Source organism: Myxocyprinus asiaticus, chromosome 19 (genome assembly GCF_019703515.2).
Source record: "Myxocyprinus asiaticus isolate MX2 ecotype Aquarium Trade chromosome 19, UBuf_Myxa_2, whole genome shotgun sequence".
In the NCBI taxonomy this organism is placed as follows: domain Eukaryota; kingdom Metazoa; phylum Chordata; class Actinopteri; order Cypriniformes; family Catostomidae; genus Myxocyprinus; species Myxocyprinus asiaticus.
This window is the reverse complement of record NC_059362.1, coordinates 27,287,607-27,304,333: the sequence shown is the minus strand read 5'-3', so window position 1 is coordinate 27,304,333 and position 16,727 is coordinate 27,287,607. Positions and strand designations below refer to the sequence as shown.

Sequence of the window (16,727 nt, the reverse complement as noted above, 5' to 3'; positions counted from 1 at the left end):
AATATCATTGCCATGAAGAAGTGTACCTGGTCTTCAATGATGTTTAGGTAGGTGGCATGTGTCAAATTGATTTCCACATGAATGGCCGGACCCAGGGTTTCACAGCAGAACATTGCCTAGAGCATCACACTCCCTCCACTGGCTTGTTGTCTTCCCACAGTGCATCCTGGTGCCACCACTTCCCCAGGTAAACGGCACACACGTACACGGCCGTCCACATGATGTAAAAGAAAACATGATTCAACAAGCCGGGCGACATTTTTCCACTGCTCCAAGGTCCAGTTGTCCAAGTGCCCAATGTAGGTGCTTTCGACAGTGGATAGGGTTCATCATGGGCACTCTGACCAGTATGCAGCTACGCAGCACCATACGCAGCAGGGTGCGATGCACTGTGTGTTGTGACACATTCCTCCCGTAACCATCATTACAATTTTCTGTTACTTGTGCCACAGTTGACCTTCTGCCGGTTCGGATCAGACGGGATAGCCTTTGTTGCCCTCGCACATAGATGAGCCATGGGTCCCACCCTGTCGCCGTTTTTGGTGTTTGTCCCTCCTTGGACCACTGTCATTATGTACTCAACACTGCTGACCGGGGCATCCCACAAGCGTTGAAGTTTCAGAGATAAAGTCACTCAGGTCTTTACTCCTGCCCATTTCTCCTGCATTCAGCACGTTGACTCCCAGAACTGATTGTTCGCTTACCATCTAATTTACCCAGACCTTGACATGTGGCCTTGTTAGGAGATGATCAATGTTATTCGCTTCACCTGTGAGTGTTCATAATGTTTTGACTCATCGGTGTATATTTTTAGTATCTTTGTTTGTTGTATTTAAAGCTTTTTTGTTGCATTTAAAGCTTTTAAGGTGTTTAAGCTTAAATTAACCCTTTCAAGTGATTTTAACAAGGAAAATGTAGACATTTTTACTGAACAATTTGGGCAAATTAGCTTAAAAAAAGGTGACTTTAGCATAAAGGTAAGTAGTTTGCATGCATGTGGGTGAAATGTCCATAGAGAGGCACCAAAAGCGAGTTGTGAAGCGAGTTGTTTTCAGCTGTACAGGATGTAAAACACTGAAAAGTAATGCCTATTTTACAAACTGTACCCCCCAACCTAAACCCCAAACCTAACCATTAGTGGAGTCAAAATGTAATGTTAGGGTGAAAAATGCAACCTCCGAATTGTGCTCGTCACTGATTTTGTAAACGTGATTGCTTCCTGGTTTCAACACGGGATCTGAACCCAGGTCTCACTTGCTGCTGACGCAAAGTGCTTACGGTCATGCCACAGAAGGTATTCTATGACCTAAGGTCAGTGAGTCAGGATAATGTGGCCTGTACTAGGGTATTGGAAGTCTTGGAAACAACATGCTGACTTCCATGTGATCATCTTGATCATTTTCCATTAAAGAAATGGGAGGGAGATGGAATACTGTCCGTACTGAACAATTAGCTTTACCACATTCTTCTTGCATGTGAGGCTCTGCCATATTTGTACTTTTTAAAAGTTAATTACGTACATTATCTATTTATTTTTACACAAACGTATTGATTTGCTTCAGTAGACATTAATTGATAGACTGTGACTAAATGTGACTTTTGGAAAATCAAAGTGCAGGCACCCATGTACTCCCCTTATAAGGTTCTGACAGATCTCTATCTTCTTCTAAAAATCTTCATTTGTATTCTGCTGATGAAAGAAAGTCATATGCATCTGGGATGGCATCAGGGTAAGTGAATAATGAGAGAATTTTCAATTTTGGGTGAACTATTCCTTTAAGGATGTCTATTTTCTGTCTACCTCTCATTTCATTTTAGATTACTATTGGTTGGGTTTAGGTTTAAGTTTTAGGTTAGGTACATACTCATATAAAACCTCCATCTAATAATCAACGTAAAAACCTTGTCTTATTACGACACCGTTTCACTCACTTTTGGCGCCCCCCGCTGGACATTTCACTGGGAAACTGCAGCCAAACTTGTAATAACACATGTAATTTCGTTTTGCAAAAATTTTGCCACGGTCATGTAATTTTCATGAGACCAGACTGTATACTGTATACCACAATGAATGCAATTATATTAATTTGACCACCCATTTTCAGTTTGACGGATGAACATAAAGTTCTTTCTTCTAGTCTTTTAACTATTACTAAATGTTATAATGTATTATAAATGTGTTAATTTTTTATTATGTAAATAAATGTTTTTCTGTATGTGTTTGTATCATAGACAAAGTCAAATGTGAATTTGTTGATTCAATTTAAATGAATAATCTTGTGGGTTCCTCTTAAACTAGCTAAATCTCTCCTGTCTATCTTCACCCATGCTTCTATGAATGATTTCATTCCTCTCCTAGCCGCCTCAATATTTTTACATCTCTTTCTGCTTCCTAGAGATCTCTGTACTGACAGGGGTGAGTTATCTTCAGACAGGCTTGGAAAATGTATTGAGGTTAGGGGAACCTGACTCAGAGTCTGATGGATGGCTTCTGGAGAACAGCATTGCAGACACTGCCCGTTATAACTTTAACATAATCAAGAACTTGGGCAAGTGCTACCAGGTGGATGATGACCCCAACATTGATTTTCCAAGCACAAGCAAGCGAACACTAGAGAACGTGCCCACTAGGCAAATCCCAGTGGCCAGGTAGTAGAAGAGACACCTAAATGCAAACTCTGGACATTACTGTAAAACTCGCTGAAATTACTGCAATGTAATCCTTGTGCCATACATAAGGAAAAGGAAAATGAAGGAAAATCTTTGCAGGAGCATTGTTAGATGCTGGAGAACAAGAACATGAAGAACTGATCAGTACAAACTCAACAGCCAGTTAATCTCAATAATAAATCTCATCCTGTAAAATATCATTTGACAGGATATGCATATGATGTACGCCATTCTAAAAAGGATGAAAAATCTAGTGACTGATGACTTAAAAAGAAAGACAGGATTAACTTGATGGTAACAAAACTGTAAACAAAGGTGGTAGTGGAGGAAATTCGTGCCTCTAGCCTGTAATGAAGATTCTTTTGTGCATCCAAATAATATCTTAGAGGTAAACACATGTCTTATCATGAAAAGGGTTTAAATAAGGCCTTTTGTTCAATTTCTAAGAAGGTATTTCCATCCATAAGCTATAAAATGCCTTTTGGGATCCAACAAGGATCTTTCTCTCAATCAGTCACTTGCTCAATTTGTATCACTGTATCACTGTATGTCTGTATTCGTTTTCACAACTAGTACACCATATTATTATGGAGAATTGCTGTAATTATTGTGGACTATACAGTGTCTTCAACTGGCCTCAACTGCTCTCACTAAACACAAAACAACAACAAATAATATGTCTGAAATATAACATGAGCTTTGCCATTCAATGTTGTTTATCTTGCTGTATTTAAACAATTGCTTTTTCATGACATTTCAGAATTGAATACATTTGAAAAAAATTATTAAAAGAAGAATGCCTATGATAAAAGTGATTCAATTACATTAAGTTGCATTGGAGTCTTCTTTACTGCATAACTAGTTTGCTGTTGTTATGTTGGGTTCAAAAGCCAGCCAAGGATGTTGAACTCTCAACACAAGCAGTGCTCCAAAGTAAATCCCATAAATGTAAGAGATTGCTCTCCACTTATTTTAGCCATACATCTGATTACAGTAAGAGTGTCCTCCTCATCTTGGATTAAAAACAAACTGACTACTCAATCAACCCGCAGCCTAAACAGCCTAATATTTACATGGTCCTCATATTGGCCTAATATGTATCAGAGAACCCTGCCAGATGCCTTCACATTGCTTGCTTGCTGACAACAATACTTACTGTATGATACAGAGACAATAATTAATTTGACAAATATGAATCCTTCTACTTACAGAACCTTCCACTTGAATATTTTTATACATCCTTTGCTCATTCATTCATCCAGTGAACATAGAGTACTATATCTGTGTATACTTAACATGTTAGCATTATAGCCTGCCTTTATATTTATGCATTTATCTGAAGGAGAGAGAGAGCGAGAAAAGGTTGGAACTGCTTTTGTACCAGTTGGGAGAAATTTGTTATATAACATTCGTCTATGCTCCTCTTCTTCTACCTCATCTACTCCAATTCTATATTCCCAGATACCTCCGGGTGGAACATAGCCTGCTCTCTGCATCCTGGGATTCATTTGGAAATAATCTATGCGTTGTGCGTTTTTTGCATAAATTTTGGGGATATGGGTTGAAGATTACGCGGGCGGGTGACATCTTGTGGTCACTCGTGTAAGTATGCCGTGCATGTTTAAATGAATATTTCGGGTTCAAGACAAGTTAAACTCAATCGACAGCATTTGTGGCATAATGTTGATTACCACAAAAAATAATTTGGACTTGTCCCTCCTTTTTATAAAAAAAAAAAGAAGAAAAAATCTGGGATACAGTGAGACACTTACAATGGGTGTGAATGGGGCCAATCCATAAACATTAAAATACTCACTGTTTTAAAATGTATAGACACAAGGCGTATACAATAGGTGTGTTATTATTTTTAGTGGGATAAAATCGCTTATTAACCTTTTCTGTGTAAAGTTATAGCCAATTTTACAACTTTGTTGCCATGACAATGTAAAGTCAACAAACCCTAAAACGACTGTAAAAATGACGATTTAAACAACTTTACAGCTCAATTAATACATGCGTTTTAACAGAAGAATTAATGTAAGTACTTTTATAAAATTATAAGCTTCACATTTCTGCCTTTAAACCCTCCAGAAATTGGACCCATTCACTTCCATCGTTAGTCTCTTAATCTTTTTCCTTCTTCTTCTTCTTCTTTTTTTTAAAGAAAAGTCTATTTGTTTTTATTTATTATTATTATTATTATTATTATTATTATTATTATTATTATTATTATTATTATTATTATTATTATACTATTAGACTGATCTTAACTTGTATTGAACGCCGAATATTTCTTTAAGCGCGATGAACCAGTGATATACGTAAATTGCGTTAAGTATCAAGAATGCGCAAAGTGCGGATGTTGCGTAAATCTCCATACGTTTGGTTTGTTATAGATGGTGACTTAATGGTGAACTGCAAATTTCTCCTTTTTGATCGTCGTTTGTAGTGAATGATTTTGGAACAGACCTGTCTGTAGCCATTTAACAGGGACATTAGTCACTGACACCGAAGCAGACATTTTATAGAGTTAGTAGCCTAAGTCTTCCAAAATATTTAGCCATTGTTCTCCGTAAATTAGATTATTACTTATTGAATTTAAAGCACGCATTTGAGAATTCGACAATCAAAACGAATTATTCATTTTTTTTTTATTTTATTTTTTTTTTATTGTGTTTAATAAAAGATGCAACGGCCACAATTGAGTCGCGTGTTAGTGCAGTATGTATGCGGACGAATCCTTAAAGTCGTTAAGTCTTGTTAAATCATGTTAAATCTTATCATCCTCCTAATGCTGAAAACCTGAGGCAGGGGCATGGCGTTATTGTTTGCAACTGTGTCCATTTAGCAAATATGCACATCTTTTGTATACAAATGTTATTTTTAAATGACATTTTTGTCTTTTTCATTTTTGTTTTTTCGATCATTTTGGCTGTGTTAATGCCAACGGCATAAATTTTGCAAAGGTGTGTATTTTGGGGGGAATTTTGATACTTCAACATCAGTTCCTAAAATACATCTATAATACACTGTGTACATAAAATAGTTACACTCAGGATCTTCAGGACTAAAATGTCCCCATTGAAACCCATTAAAACTGCAATATTTGATCCCAGTGCCATTAAATCTAAAATCATGAATTCTGTGATATTATGCCTTCATTCTGGAGCCCTGGCTTCAAAATTTACATTTTAAATATTTTCCACCAGATGGCTCTATCTTTCTCATGTTTAGCTATGGAGCAAATTCATGCTTTCCCCCCTATTTTCTGTTTGCTGTATTATAGAGCACTGCAGGCCAATTGAATAAATGATGCAGCTAAAATTGAATGGGTGTGTTGGTATAGAATCCTGGTTAAAATGGTTACAATCCTGAATATTAATGAATATTTGGTAGTTATGATCAGGACTGATGTTGGTTAAGAGATCTAAGTCAGTGAAAGTGGAAAATAATATTAATCTATAATATTTTGATGGCAGTTTTTTGACACAGACATTTTTGTCCTCTAAGGTCCTGAGTGTGTTATTTTTTACTTTTTTTTATCTGACACTGCACAAAAAAATAATAATGCATCAGAATCAATGTTGTTGCTAATCATTGACATATCCCAGACTGTTTTAATCCCCCCCCCCCCCCCCCCCCCATATATATATATATATATATATTTTTTTGTTTGTTTGTTTTTTTTTTAAACTAGAGTGGCATTATATAAACAAACTTTAAAGTGTTACAATCCTGAAAATGAATGAATATTTGGAAGTTACGATCAGGACTGATGTTGGTTAAAACAATTAACTCATTGAAAGTGGAAAATAATATTAATATATAATATTAATATGGCAGTTTTTGTCCTCGAAGGACCTCTGAGTAACTTATTTTTATTGACGCACAAGGGTTAAGGAAACTGTTATTTTTGGCAGTGATGAGAATGACAGCCATTACATAACGGGCTGCTTCATCAGCATTCTTCTGAAAGTAGGTAATATCTACCCTTTGGTTTTGCAAACTGTAAAATATCCTAAATTAGTTTTTGCAACAAAGAGACCATGTCATTAAGACATTAATCAAACTGCAAACGAGCAAATCATGTGTTGTTTTAATGTTGTATGGAAAGTATAAAGCTGCGACCTGTCAAAAGTGCAAAGTTCAGAATCATGCTAATGGATCAGTTACTAAACATCTTACAAAAATATTTTTCCATTGTAAGCTCTCATGTACTTTGTATTATTAATGATGTATTATATAATTACTGTATATTATATCGTAATTGCATGACACCTATATGATGTCTATATGATGTTATACTGTATAGCTGTGTTTGGTTCATATAAAATAAAAATGCATTTAATTATTTTTCATGAAAGCACAAACAGCACCAGTGAAGTTTTGAAGATGGGCATCCTTTCCCTCATGGTTCCTTGCTCTGTGTGTTCTTGGCCAAACCACAGACATGGAAGAGCTTGCCACCAGGAATGCAGACTTTGCTACCCCGGCTTTACAGCAAGATTGCAAGCTCAAGTGATGACAATATAGGGATTTCGACCATGGGGGCTACCTTTGGCCTAGCCACATTAGCCGCAGGGGCTGGTGGGACTTCTCACACCGAGCTGCTAGAGGATATAGGTGTGGCCTCGATGGAGAAAGATGGACTGCCAGAAAGGATTCAAGAACTACTCCTGCAGCTGAGGAAGACTACTGCTCAGATCCAGGCCACTGGCCTCTTCACAAGCCAACAGATCCAGGCAGATGCCAGCTTCAGTATCCGGGTTAAGCTGTTTTATGATGCAGATGATTAAAATGTGAATTATGCCAATGGACAGATAGCCACAGATGACTATGTAAGAGGCCGAACAGGAGACAAGGTCAAAGAGGTGGTGGACCCTGTAGATCCGCAAAGCATGGCGAGGTTAATCAGCACAGTTTTTTTTACAGGTGAGAGAAAAACAGGAACATGATAACATTTGATCTTAAAGGGATAGTTCACCTAAAAATGTTAATTCGTATAATTGACTCACCCTCATGTTGTTTAAAACCCATTTCTTCTTCGAAACACAAAAAGAGATGTTAGGCAAAATGTTAGGGACTGACAGCCTCAGTCACGAATCACTTTTATTATATGGAAAAAAGATGTAATGAAAGTGAATGGCAACTGATGCTGTTAGCCCATTATGCATATCTCTTTTTTTGCTCCACAGAAGAAAGTAAGTCATACAGGTTTGAAAAAACATGAGGGTGAGTAAATGATGACAGAATTTTTATTTTTGTGTGAACTATCCCTTTTGTATTTCATGTGCCAGTTGCAAAGAAAATACATTAACATTAGTTAATATATGCTTTGAATAGTAAATGTGTAAAGATATCAGGCCAGTGGTTGCAACCATTCAGTGTGAGCTTCACCCAAGAGGAGCGTTACTGTGTAAACAAGTATAACATTGTACAAGAACCAATGATGCTCCGTTCAGATAAATACTACCTTACCTATGACCCCACACTAAAGGTTGGCATTCTGAAACTGGCCTGTGCAGAGGGCATTGCCATGCTTGTCCTTCCAGATGAAGATGTGGATTACACCCACACTGATGAGGCCATAACTGGTGATGTATTCCGTTGATGGGTTGCAAAGCTGAAAAGGAGTCATGTAATCAATCTTTCACGTTGTATGTACATTATATAAAGAAAAAAAGGCAGATGCTATTTGCACCCTTGTGCAATTGGTGGCAAAGATTATTTGCACCCCTAATTAAATACTACATACAGTATAGGGGCATCACTGCAGCACGTTTATTGTGTTTATCGTGAGTCCTATAGACACACTAACCCATACCCCTAACCCTAACCTTCCTTTACAAAAATTAACCATGGTTTTACTACAGTAACCATAGTATCACCATGGCATTTTGTAGTTAAATCATAGTAACCACAAAATTAAACATGGTTACTGTATATACACCATATAACGCCATGGTTAATTGCATCAAATCTATGGTTTCCACCAAAAGAACATGCTTACCAAATATTACCATAGTAAAATTATATATAGTATTAAAGAAAATATTAAAAGAGGAGTCAGGAAACAGAATGGGAAAAAGAGTGACAAACACAGAATCGAACCCGGGTCGGGGTTACACGCAACTGAAGCGACCCTTACAACGCAGTTTTAGTACATTTTTGTTTCCAATAGACTATTGGGGTGCAAATAGCTGTGCTGTGTGGCAGGTATTATTTACACCAGGGTGCAAATAGTCACTTTGGAAGGGAACAAATCAATGCGATATGAATGGATTTATTAAATTAGTAAAATCTACATCAAACACATGCTGAGCAGCCAAAGTGAGCAATCGTATTGCATACTTAAAGGGATAGTTCACCTAAAAATGAAAGTTTTATCATCATTTGGACACCCTTATGTGGTTCCAAACCTGTACGACTTTCTTAGTTCCACAGAACACAAAAAGAGATACTAGGCAAAATGTTGGCCTTCCATACAGTGAAAGCAAATGGTGACAGGCTAACACCAAGTCTAACATCTCCCTTTTTGTTTCATGGAAGAAAGAAAGTCGTAAAGATTTTGAAATGACAAGTCAAGTCAAGGTTTATTTATATAACACATTTAAAAGAAATAGAAGTTGACCCAAAGTGCTGCACGTTTCTGAAAAACACGAGGGTGAATAATTCGACACACAGTTTTAATTTGTGAGTAACCTGTTTGGGAACTATAATTTTAACACAGTACTGTATATAGTCACCCTGTATAAACAAGCAACTTAAAACCATATAAGGCAAAATTCTGTTGTTGTTGTTTTCTGAGACAATTTTTTGTTTCAAATCTACAAAAGATCAAGTTTGTCTCTCTCTTCAGGAAGTTGGAAGTTCACTTGCCCAGATTTTCACTGAAGAAGTCTTATTCACTGAGTAAGTGTCTGCCCAGTCTGGGCATTAAAGAGATCTTCAAGAACAGTGCAGACCTGTCTAGAATCAGCACCGAAGCCGGCCTGAATCTGTCAGAGATAAGAGATTATTTACACTAATGGGGGTTAGGATAAACAAAGATAATGACATGACAAAAGTGAAAGAATAGAATATATAAGAAGGTAATGACACATTTTGGGTGTTGAATGGACATGATTGTGAAGATTTTGTCATCTTCATATCACTGTCACTGCATAAAGGACTGTGCAGAAGAGGCACATTACATGTTTCACAAAACATTTGTCTTGTGGTTATTTTATATTTTATGCTTTATCAATAGGACAAACATTCCTTTTGCAAATAGACTAGAATAGAAGTAGAACAAAGAACCCTACAACAGATGGTAGGACATGAAGAGACGGAAGCAATTGAGACAGCTTAAATACATAGAATGGTGGCAAGATTTCCAAGATGCTTGGAACAACCTTTCTGCCAACAACCTTGAAAAACTGTGTGCAAGTGGACAAATGAGAATTGGTGCTGTTATAAAGGCATAGGGTGGTCACACCAAATAATTTTAAATATTTTTTTTAAATAAATTGTTTATGTTTACTGCACTTTGTATAAAGTTAACTGATAAATAAAAATGATCCATGGCACTATTTTTTAAAAGATCCTCACAAAACATTTTTCACTAATGCCTAAAATGTTTTCACAGTGCTGTATTTCATGTCTATCAGTGGTTACACGACATGATTGTGACTAAAATTGAGATAACCAGGAGCATGCCAGTGATGGAACAGGGTAATGTTTTCAGAAATGTTCAGTAACACATAGTACGTTACTATTTTAAGTACAAGCAGCTCTGCAAAATATTTACTAAGTACATTAGTATTACATAGTAATTACACTGTAAAATAAAGTGTCACCCAATTTTCTGAATTTATTTCAATATTCAGAATCAATAATTCTCAAAAACAGAATTGTGTATATACATTATACAAAATGGTGGTGAAAGATATGATATATGACTGCGGTGAACATTTATCACTTGATAGGAGGATAGGCTTACTGCATGGTGAGCTTACTGACTCTATGTTAATTAATTATGAGCATACATTGACCTATGCCCCCCTGGTTCCAGGTAGTACAGGAGGTCACCGTGGCCGACGCCTCTAGCAATCTCTTCATGACCCCTCTTCCACCGAGGCTCACTTTCAACCAACCCTTCCTTTTCGTCTTCTACCATGAGACCATAAAATGCATCCTCTACATAGGACGAGTGGTTGACCCAACCAAGAATTAATAATGTATTGAAAAACTACCTACCACGATTACAGTCTACTTCTCACCCATACAATTACTTATGTCAAGTCCTCACAATTTGTTTTGCTTGGATAACCAACTTAAATTAAATTTAATGTTCATCTACACAAAATAACAGAGTAGTTTTCTTTAAAGGTGCACTTAGTAATATTCATGTTTATGTTGCACTGACACCTAGCGGCGTAGATGCATTTTCAAATTTTTCTTAAGTTCACATTTACCATTACCATTCGGCCATTGTAGAAATATGCTATTTGCAGTCAGCCATGATTAATATATTTTTGCATGTAAAGGTGTTCAATTTCAGGGGTTTATTGAGATAAAATAAGCAACATTCGGCTCATTATACATAAAAAAAAAAAAAAAAAAAAAAAAAAAGAATTTTTAGTTTACACATTTCAGTTTCCTAACTCAAACTGATTTGAGTAATCTTTAATAAAATTAAGTAATAAAAAAATAAATATTTTAATTTTAATTTAATTTGGTTAAAAAAATTATACAATTCAGTTTGATGTAATTCTGTTATAAAATGTAAAAAAAAAAAAAATAGAGAGTAAGATTTCGACAGTGCTCATTAATATCACTGCAACACCATATGCAGAATAAATCAGCTTTTTCTTTAAGACTGATGTGAGTGAACATCATTTTCAACTATATTCAAAAACGCTATTCTACTATTACTATTTCTAACTTTGAAAAGCTTAGCAGCAAAAAATCACTGAGTGCACCTTTAATATGAAATAAAAGAGCATTAGTATAATATAGTCACAACACAATATGCACAGTTTTGTATGCAAGTGTATTTTTTAGTATACAAGAAAACAAATGTAAATGTATAGTGATTTAAATGGTTGATTTAAGAGGTTTATTGGTGTGTAACTCACAAAGTATAGTGTTACATGTCTTGTCATCTTGTCAAGTAACTTTCTTTGTGCTTCTGTTTGCCTTCTCGCTCATTGAGAAGTGAAACTCAAGCACATCATATTCAACATGAATTGAAATTATTGGGTACTAACATGTTGGCATTAATAAGTCAGGTGCTAAGCAACACCAGGCACAGTTTCATTGGTAGGATCGGATGAAGAGTTCCAGAACTCTTTAAGGAGGCGGTCAATCATAAAAATACATAGTGCTTCTTTTTCTCTTAGCCACTTCAAAAATATAAAACAGAGAATTTGCACAGCATGCTATAATACAAGAAACTAAATAATGAGGCAGTAAATTAAATACATTTAATTACTCCTCAACTCTTGTTTTCATTTTATGACAATTGGTGTATTTTTGTGTGAAATAAGGCAGAGATGGATCAATGCAGACCTTTCTGTTTCTGGTATAGAGGAGACAGGACACAATAAAAGGGGGGATAATGCTGCTGCAGAATGGATGTCAGTGGGCCATGAGCTCCTTCTTCAAGCCCAGTTACAAGGAAAGTTATATGCTTTAAGTCAGAAACTGCCAGGCAAAGTGGTAGTCACTCTCTCCCAGACTGCATTCCGAATGAATTTGACTTCCGTTGTCTGTCAGAAATAAACAAAAAAACAAACAATGAAGAGAAGTTTAAGATGAATGAAACATTCCAGTTAATAATGACAAAATACAAAATACGACTTCACCTAAGATGTCATTTGTTTAATAAAGATTATAAAGAATTGATTGAAAAGTGTCAACAGTATAGGAGGACACTTTATGAGCCATTCTAGAAAAGTTAGTAAGACGTACACACTGAGCTTCCTGGACTGCGTGTCTTTACTCCCATTACTCCGGTGATCCACAGAGCTGCTTGTGTTGCTGCGGATCAGAACAGGCATGGAGGAGGTGGATGGGGTGGAGGAGATCGAAGAAGCAGCATTGAAGTGGTGGGGTCGCAGGTTATCGTCTGGAACACAAAAGGAGAACAGGCGAGTGAGACGAAACACAGATAAACAACTAGATAAAGTTTTAGGCAAGGACCACAAATCATTGTGATTTAGGATGAAATTCCATTAGTTACCATTTATTGGTAGCATAGTGCTCTTTACTGATCCAGGGCAACTTCCTGAATCCTTCACTTTTCTAAAGAAAATTGTGAGTAAAAAAATTAAATGCAATGTAATTACTACTGGTGATTGGTCATTATAAATTACTCATTGAGATAGAAAGCAGCTTTGGTGAGTCATGTTGATTTTGGCACACAAGACATGAAATGAGTACGTTACTTACAATGTTTTTTCTGAGTTTGTCATCTTGGGTGTCGTGGGATGGCTTAGGGAACGACTTCGAGATAGTTTGGCCCTCCGCATCTCCTTACCTGAAAACATAGCTGATGTAATCGATATTGGGAGAAAAGGCGTCCAACTTTTTTTATTCCACTTTTGACAATTTAGATGAGCACTAATAGGGATAGTTCATCCAAAATTGAAAATTCTGGCATCTAATACACACCATCATGTCATTCCAACCCAGTATGACATTCTGTTCTGTAATCAGGGTTTTTCATGCATTGAAAATTTTCGGTGGCCGCCTAAGCGAAATTTCGGGCCGCCGAAACAAAAACGAATGATATTTGTCTCGTTTTTGCCGCTGTATCTGTGTATATGCAGCGCGACTGAAGCCTGGTGTTGGTGTGAAGGTGCTTAGTGTGGTGCACTCGTCATCATAGAACCACCTGCGCAAGGGATCCGCTCTGCTGGATTATTTTGACATGCACCAAAATAAAGGTTTTTCAAATACACATCATCACCCTTACTAAAATCTATCATGATTTTACAGCAGTAAGAGTAACTGTGGAATTTTGAAAAAAATGTTGCAGTTTCATACTAAATATGCTAATCTATTTGGTGAAATCTATTATAATTTTTTATTAGAACAATGGCAGTTGTAGTTAAAGTTTCTAAATGTGTGTAGGCCAATATTCTTCATAAATAATGTTCTGCAAAATATATATTTTTACATAAATAAATTCAGCAAGCCTAGTTATAATATTATGGCTGTGTATCATATACTGAGTAAAGTGCTTTACTGTGCTAGTGAAAATGTTTGTATCCTACTCCATAACAGATATTGTTTTCCTTTTATCTGGCTCTTAACAATTTTGTAATCTTTAGTAATCTGAAGGCAAACAAATCCAGATTATTTACTAATATCAAACATCATTCATACAGAACATATATTAAACAGGAAGGAAACTTTGTCAATAATTTCTCAATAAATCTTGGTGGTCCAAACTTTAATGAACCTAATTAACCCCTTTATGTACTTGCCCTTATTTTTACAGTGCAATGTCATAAGCATAGGTAAGACCATGGATGGCTCCTCATTTCTGTGGTTAGGTCAACTAGTTCAGAGGTCCCTAACCCCCAGGTCACGACCCAGTACCGGACCATGGAAGAGTTGCAACTGGGTCGCAAGAACGTTCTGGGAAAAATGTCTGTGCAGCACTGATATACGCCCTTTGCCCTTTATGAGGCACTATCCAAATTGACATAGAAGGCATGACTTCAGAAAACATCAGTTTCACTCTTCCTGTAGATGAAGTTACAGTTTACAAACAAACGCTCTGCCCTGCCCTTCCCTCGTTCTTTTGGTTGCCCAGAAAAGAACTGCTGTCTATGGGTGTGTAAGGGGGTTCAGTGGAAAGGAGGAGGCGAGAACCGGCTTGACAACTTAAATAATAATTTATTAACCAAAAACACAACCAAAACACACAACTAAAAACACAGCACAGCTGTCTGTAATTCTCTCTCCCTCGAACTGTCGTCCCCGGCCGCCTTTATCCCTCGCGCGCCCCATCAGGCTGATTGGGGACCGGGTGTGTCTCATTCCAGCCCGGCCCCGCCCTCCTCGGCTCTACAGGGTGCTTCGCTCAAATTGCGCTGAAACTGCCCAAAAAGTGCTGTTTTGGGGGTTGAAACACCCTGTTTTCCACAGATTATTGGAGATTAGGGCTTCTTTAAATTTCCACCAGATCGATGCATCAGGAAAAACACAGGATTTTACATAAATGATGATACTTCACCTTACCGTCATTATTATCGTGTCTGCTCTATTAGACACAATTGACCTGCAGCAGCTGTTGGTGGATATGAACTGTTTTACGAAGAAATCGAGCAAACTCTGATCGCAAATGGCTGTTTTTAATTTCCATAGTGCTGTCGCTGTAACAGATATGAGATCAAATATAATATAACAATTATATGATCAAGACCACCATATACGATATAACGGGAGAAACGGGACCTGTCTTCACCACCGCAGAACATGGACTACTGTTTGTGAAAGGATAAGTGAATAAAAATAATGTCATACTGCTAAAATGATAATATTGTTCAATCGAAAATGTCATGGTTACTTTCGTAACCTCCGTTCCCTGATGGAGGGAACGAGACGTTGTGTCGATGTAGTGACACTAGGGGTCACTCTTGGGAGCCCCAAACACCTCTGCTTTTTTGAAAAAAGGCCAATGAGAATTGGCGAGTGGAATTTGCATGCCACTCCCCCGGACATACGGGTATAAAAGGAGCTGGTATGCAACCACTCATACAGGTTTTGTGCTGAGGAGCCGAGACCAGGTCCCGGCCATTTCAGCGGGTAGTTCAGCGTTGTGGCAAGAGGGACACAACGTCTCATCCCTCCATCAGGGAACGGAGGATACGAAAGTAAACAGGACGTTCCCTATCTGTCACTCACTCGAAGTTGTGTCGATGTAGTGACACTAGGGGTCCCTATACAAAACGGCACAACTATCTGAACTGTGTTATGTGAACTGGCGGTGTGTGACGGGCAGACCGCTGTGTGCCTCATAGCCAGCGCACCAGGCCGTCACGTAACCTCCCCCAATGCTCTTATGAGTGTTGAACGGTCCTTCAGGAACAAGTCGACTGCCCAACGACAGGGACAGGCTAGCCCAGCTGAGGCCTCTTTTCCTCTCTTTTTTCCCCAAAAAGAGTGGAATTTGTTAACCGACTGGGAGCCATAAGTGTCTGCGTCGGAGGGTGTCCCTCCCAAGGGGAAGAGAGACCTCACCCCACCCAAAAAGGGGGGGGGGGGGGGGGGTATTTTGAGTGGAATACGTCACATGGTCTTACCGAGTCTTGTTGGAAGTATGTCATGTGGAGAAGTTTCTACAGAGCATGGCGACCGGGGCAGAGGGGCCTCTGCCCAAGGAAGATGCAGTTTACCGACAGGGAAACGATTTCACAGAAGATATCACATGGGGGTCGCCTTGGGGGAACCAGCACATGTGGCGCACCTACCTCAGTACAGGGTCTCATTAGCGCACGTACTGGGCCGGCAGTGAGTTTCTCCACAAACTCAACTGCCAGAGGGCTAAGGAGGAAAGTCATCCTGGGATCACAGTTTGTGAACACGACTGGGAGTCAAGAGTGCACGTCTTCACCTCAAGGGAGGGGAAAGGCGCTATGCGCAAGCGGTACACCCGGCCAGCTGTCCCGGAACTTACCTGCTCGTGCCTGCCAATACACGGGACGAGACCGGCTCAACCCGGAGATTGTAGAACCTCGCAAAAGTGTTGGGTGCTGCCCAGATTTCTGCTACACCCCTGGTAGAATGGGCTCGTAGCCCTACTGGGGGCCGGCACGTCCTGGGTGTGATATGCCATAATTATGGCGTCAATGAGCCAGTGGGCGATCCTCTGCTTGGAGACAGCGCTTCCTTTCCGCTGTGCACCAAGCAGACAAAGAGCTGCTCAGAGACTCTAAAGCTCTGCGTGCGATCCAAATAGATGCGTAAAGCGCACACCAGACATAGCAATGTCAGGGCTGGGTCTGCCTCCTCCTGGGGCAGTGCTTGCAGGTTCACCAACTGGTCCCTAAAAGGAGTCGTGG

General features: G+C 38.4%; 1 protein-coding gene and 1 pseudogene across 1 annotated transcript in view; one reads left to right on the top strand and one right to left on the bottom strand.

Moving 5' to 3' along the window:
* Positions 1 to 331: 331 nt before the first annotated feature.
* On the top strand, positions 332 to 11,623 carry LOC127409953 (alpha-1-antitrypsin-like protein CM55-MS; annotated as a pseudogene).
* A 133-nt stretch (positions 11,624 to 11,756) lies between these two features.
* Positions 11,757 to 16,727, bottom strand: part of ppp4r4 (protein phosphatase 4, regulatory subunit 4) — a 65,257-nt gene continuing 60,286 nt past the window's right edge. The window contains exons 22-25 of the mRNA XM_051644744.1: positions 13,105 to 13,192; positions 12,896 to 12,957; positions 12,625 to 12,781; positions 11,757 to 12,422 (exon numbers count right to left, since the gene is read on the bottom strand). Coding sequence (XP_051500704.1) covers positions 12,377 to 12,422; positions 12,625 to 12,781; positions 12,896 to 12,957; positions 13,105 to 13,192 — 353 coding nt within the window. The 3' untranslated portion in view covers positions 11,757 to 12,376. The remainder of the gene's footprint in view (positions 12,423 to 12,624; positions 12,782 to 12,895; positions 12,958 to 13,104; positions 13,193 to 16,727) is intronic.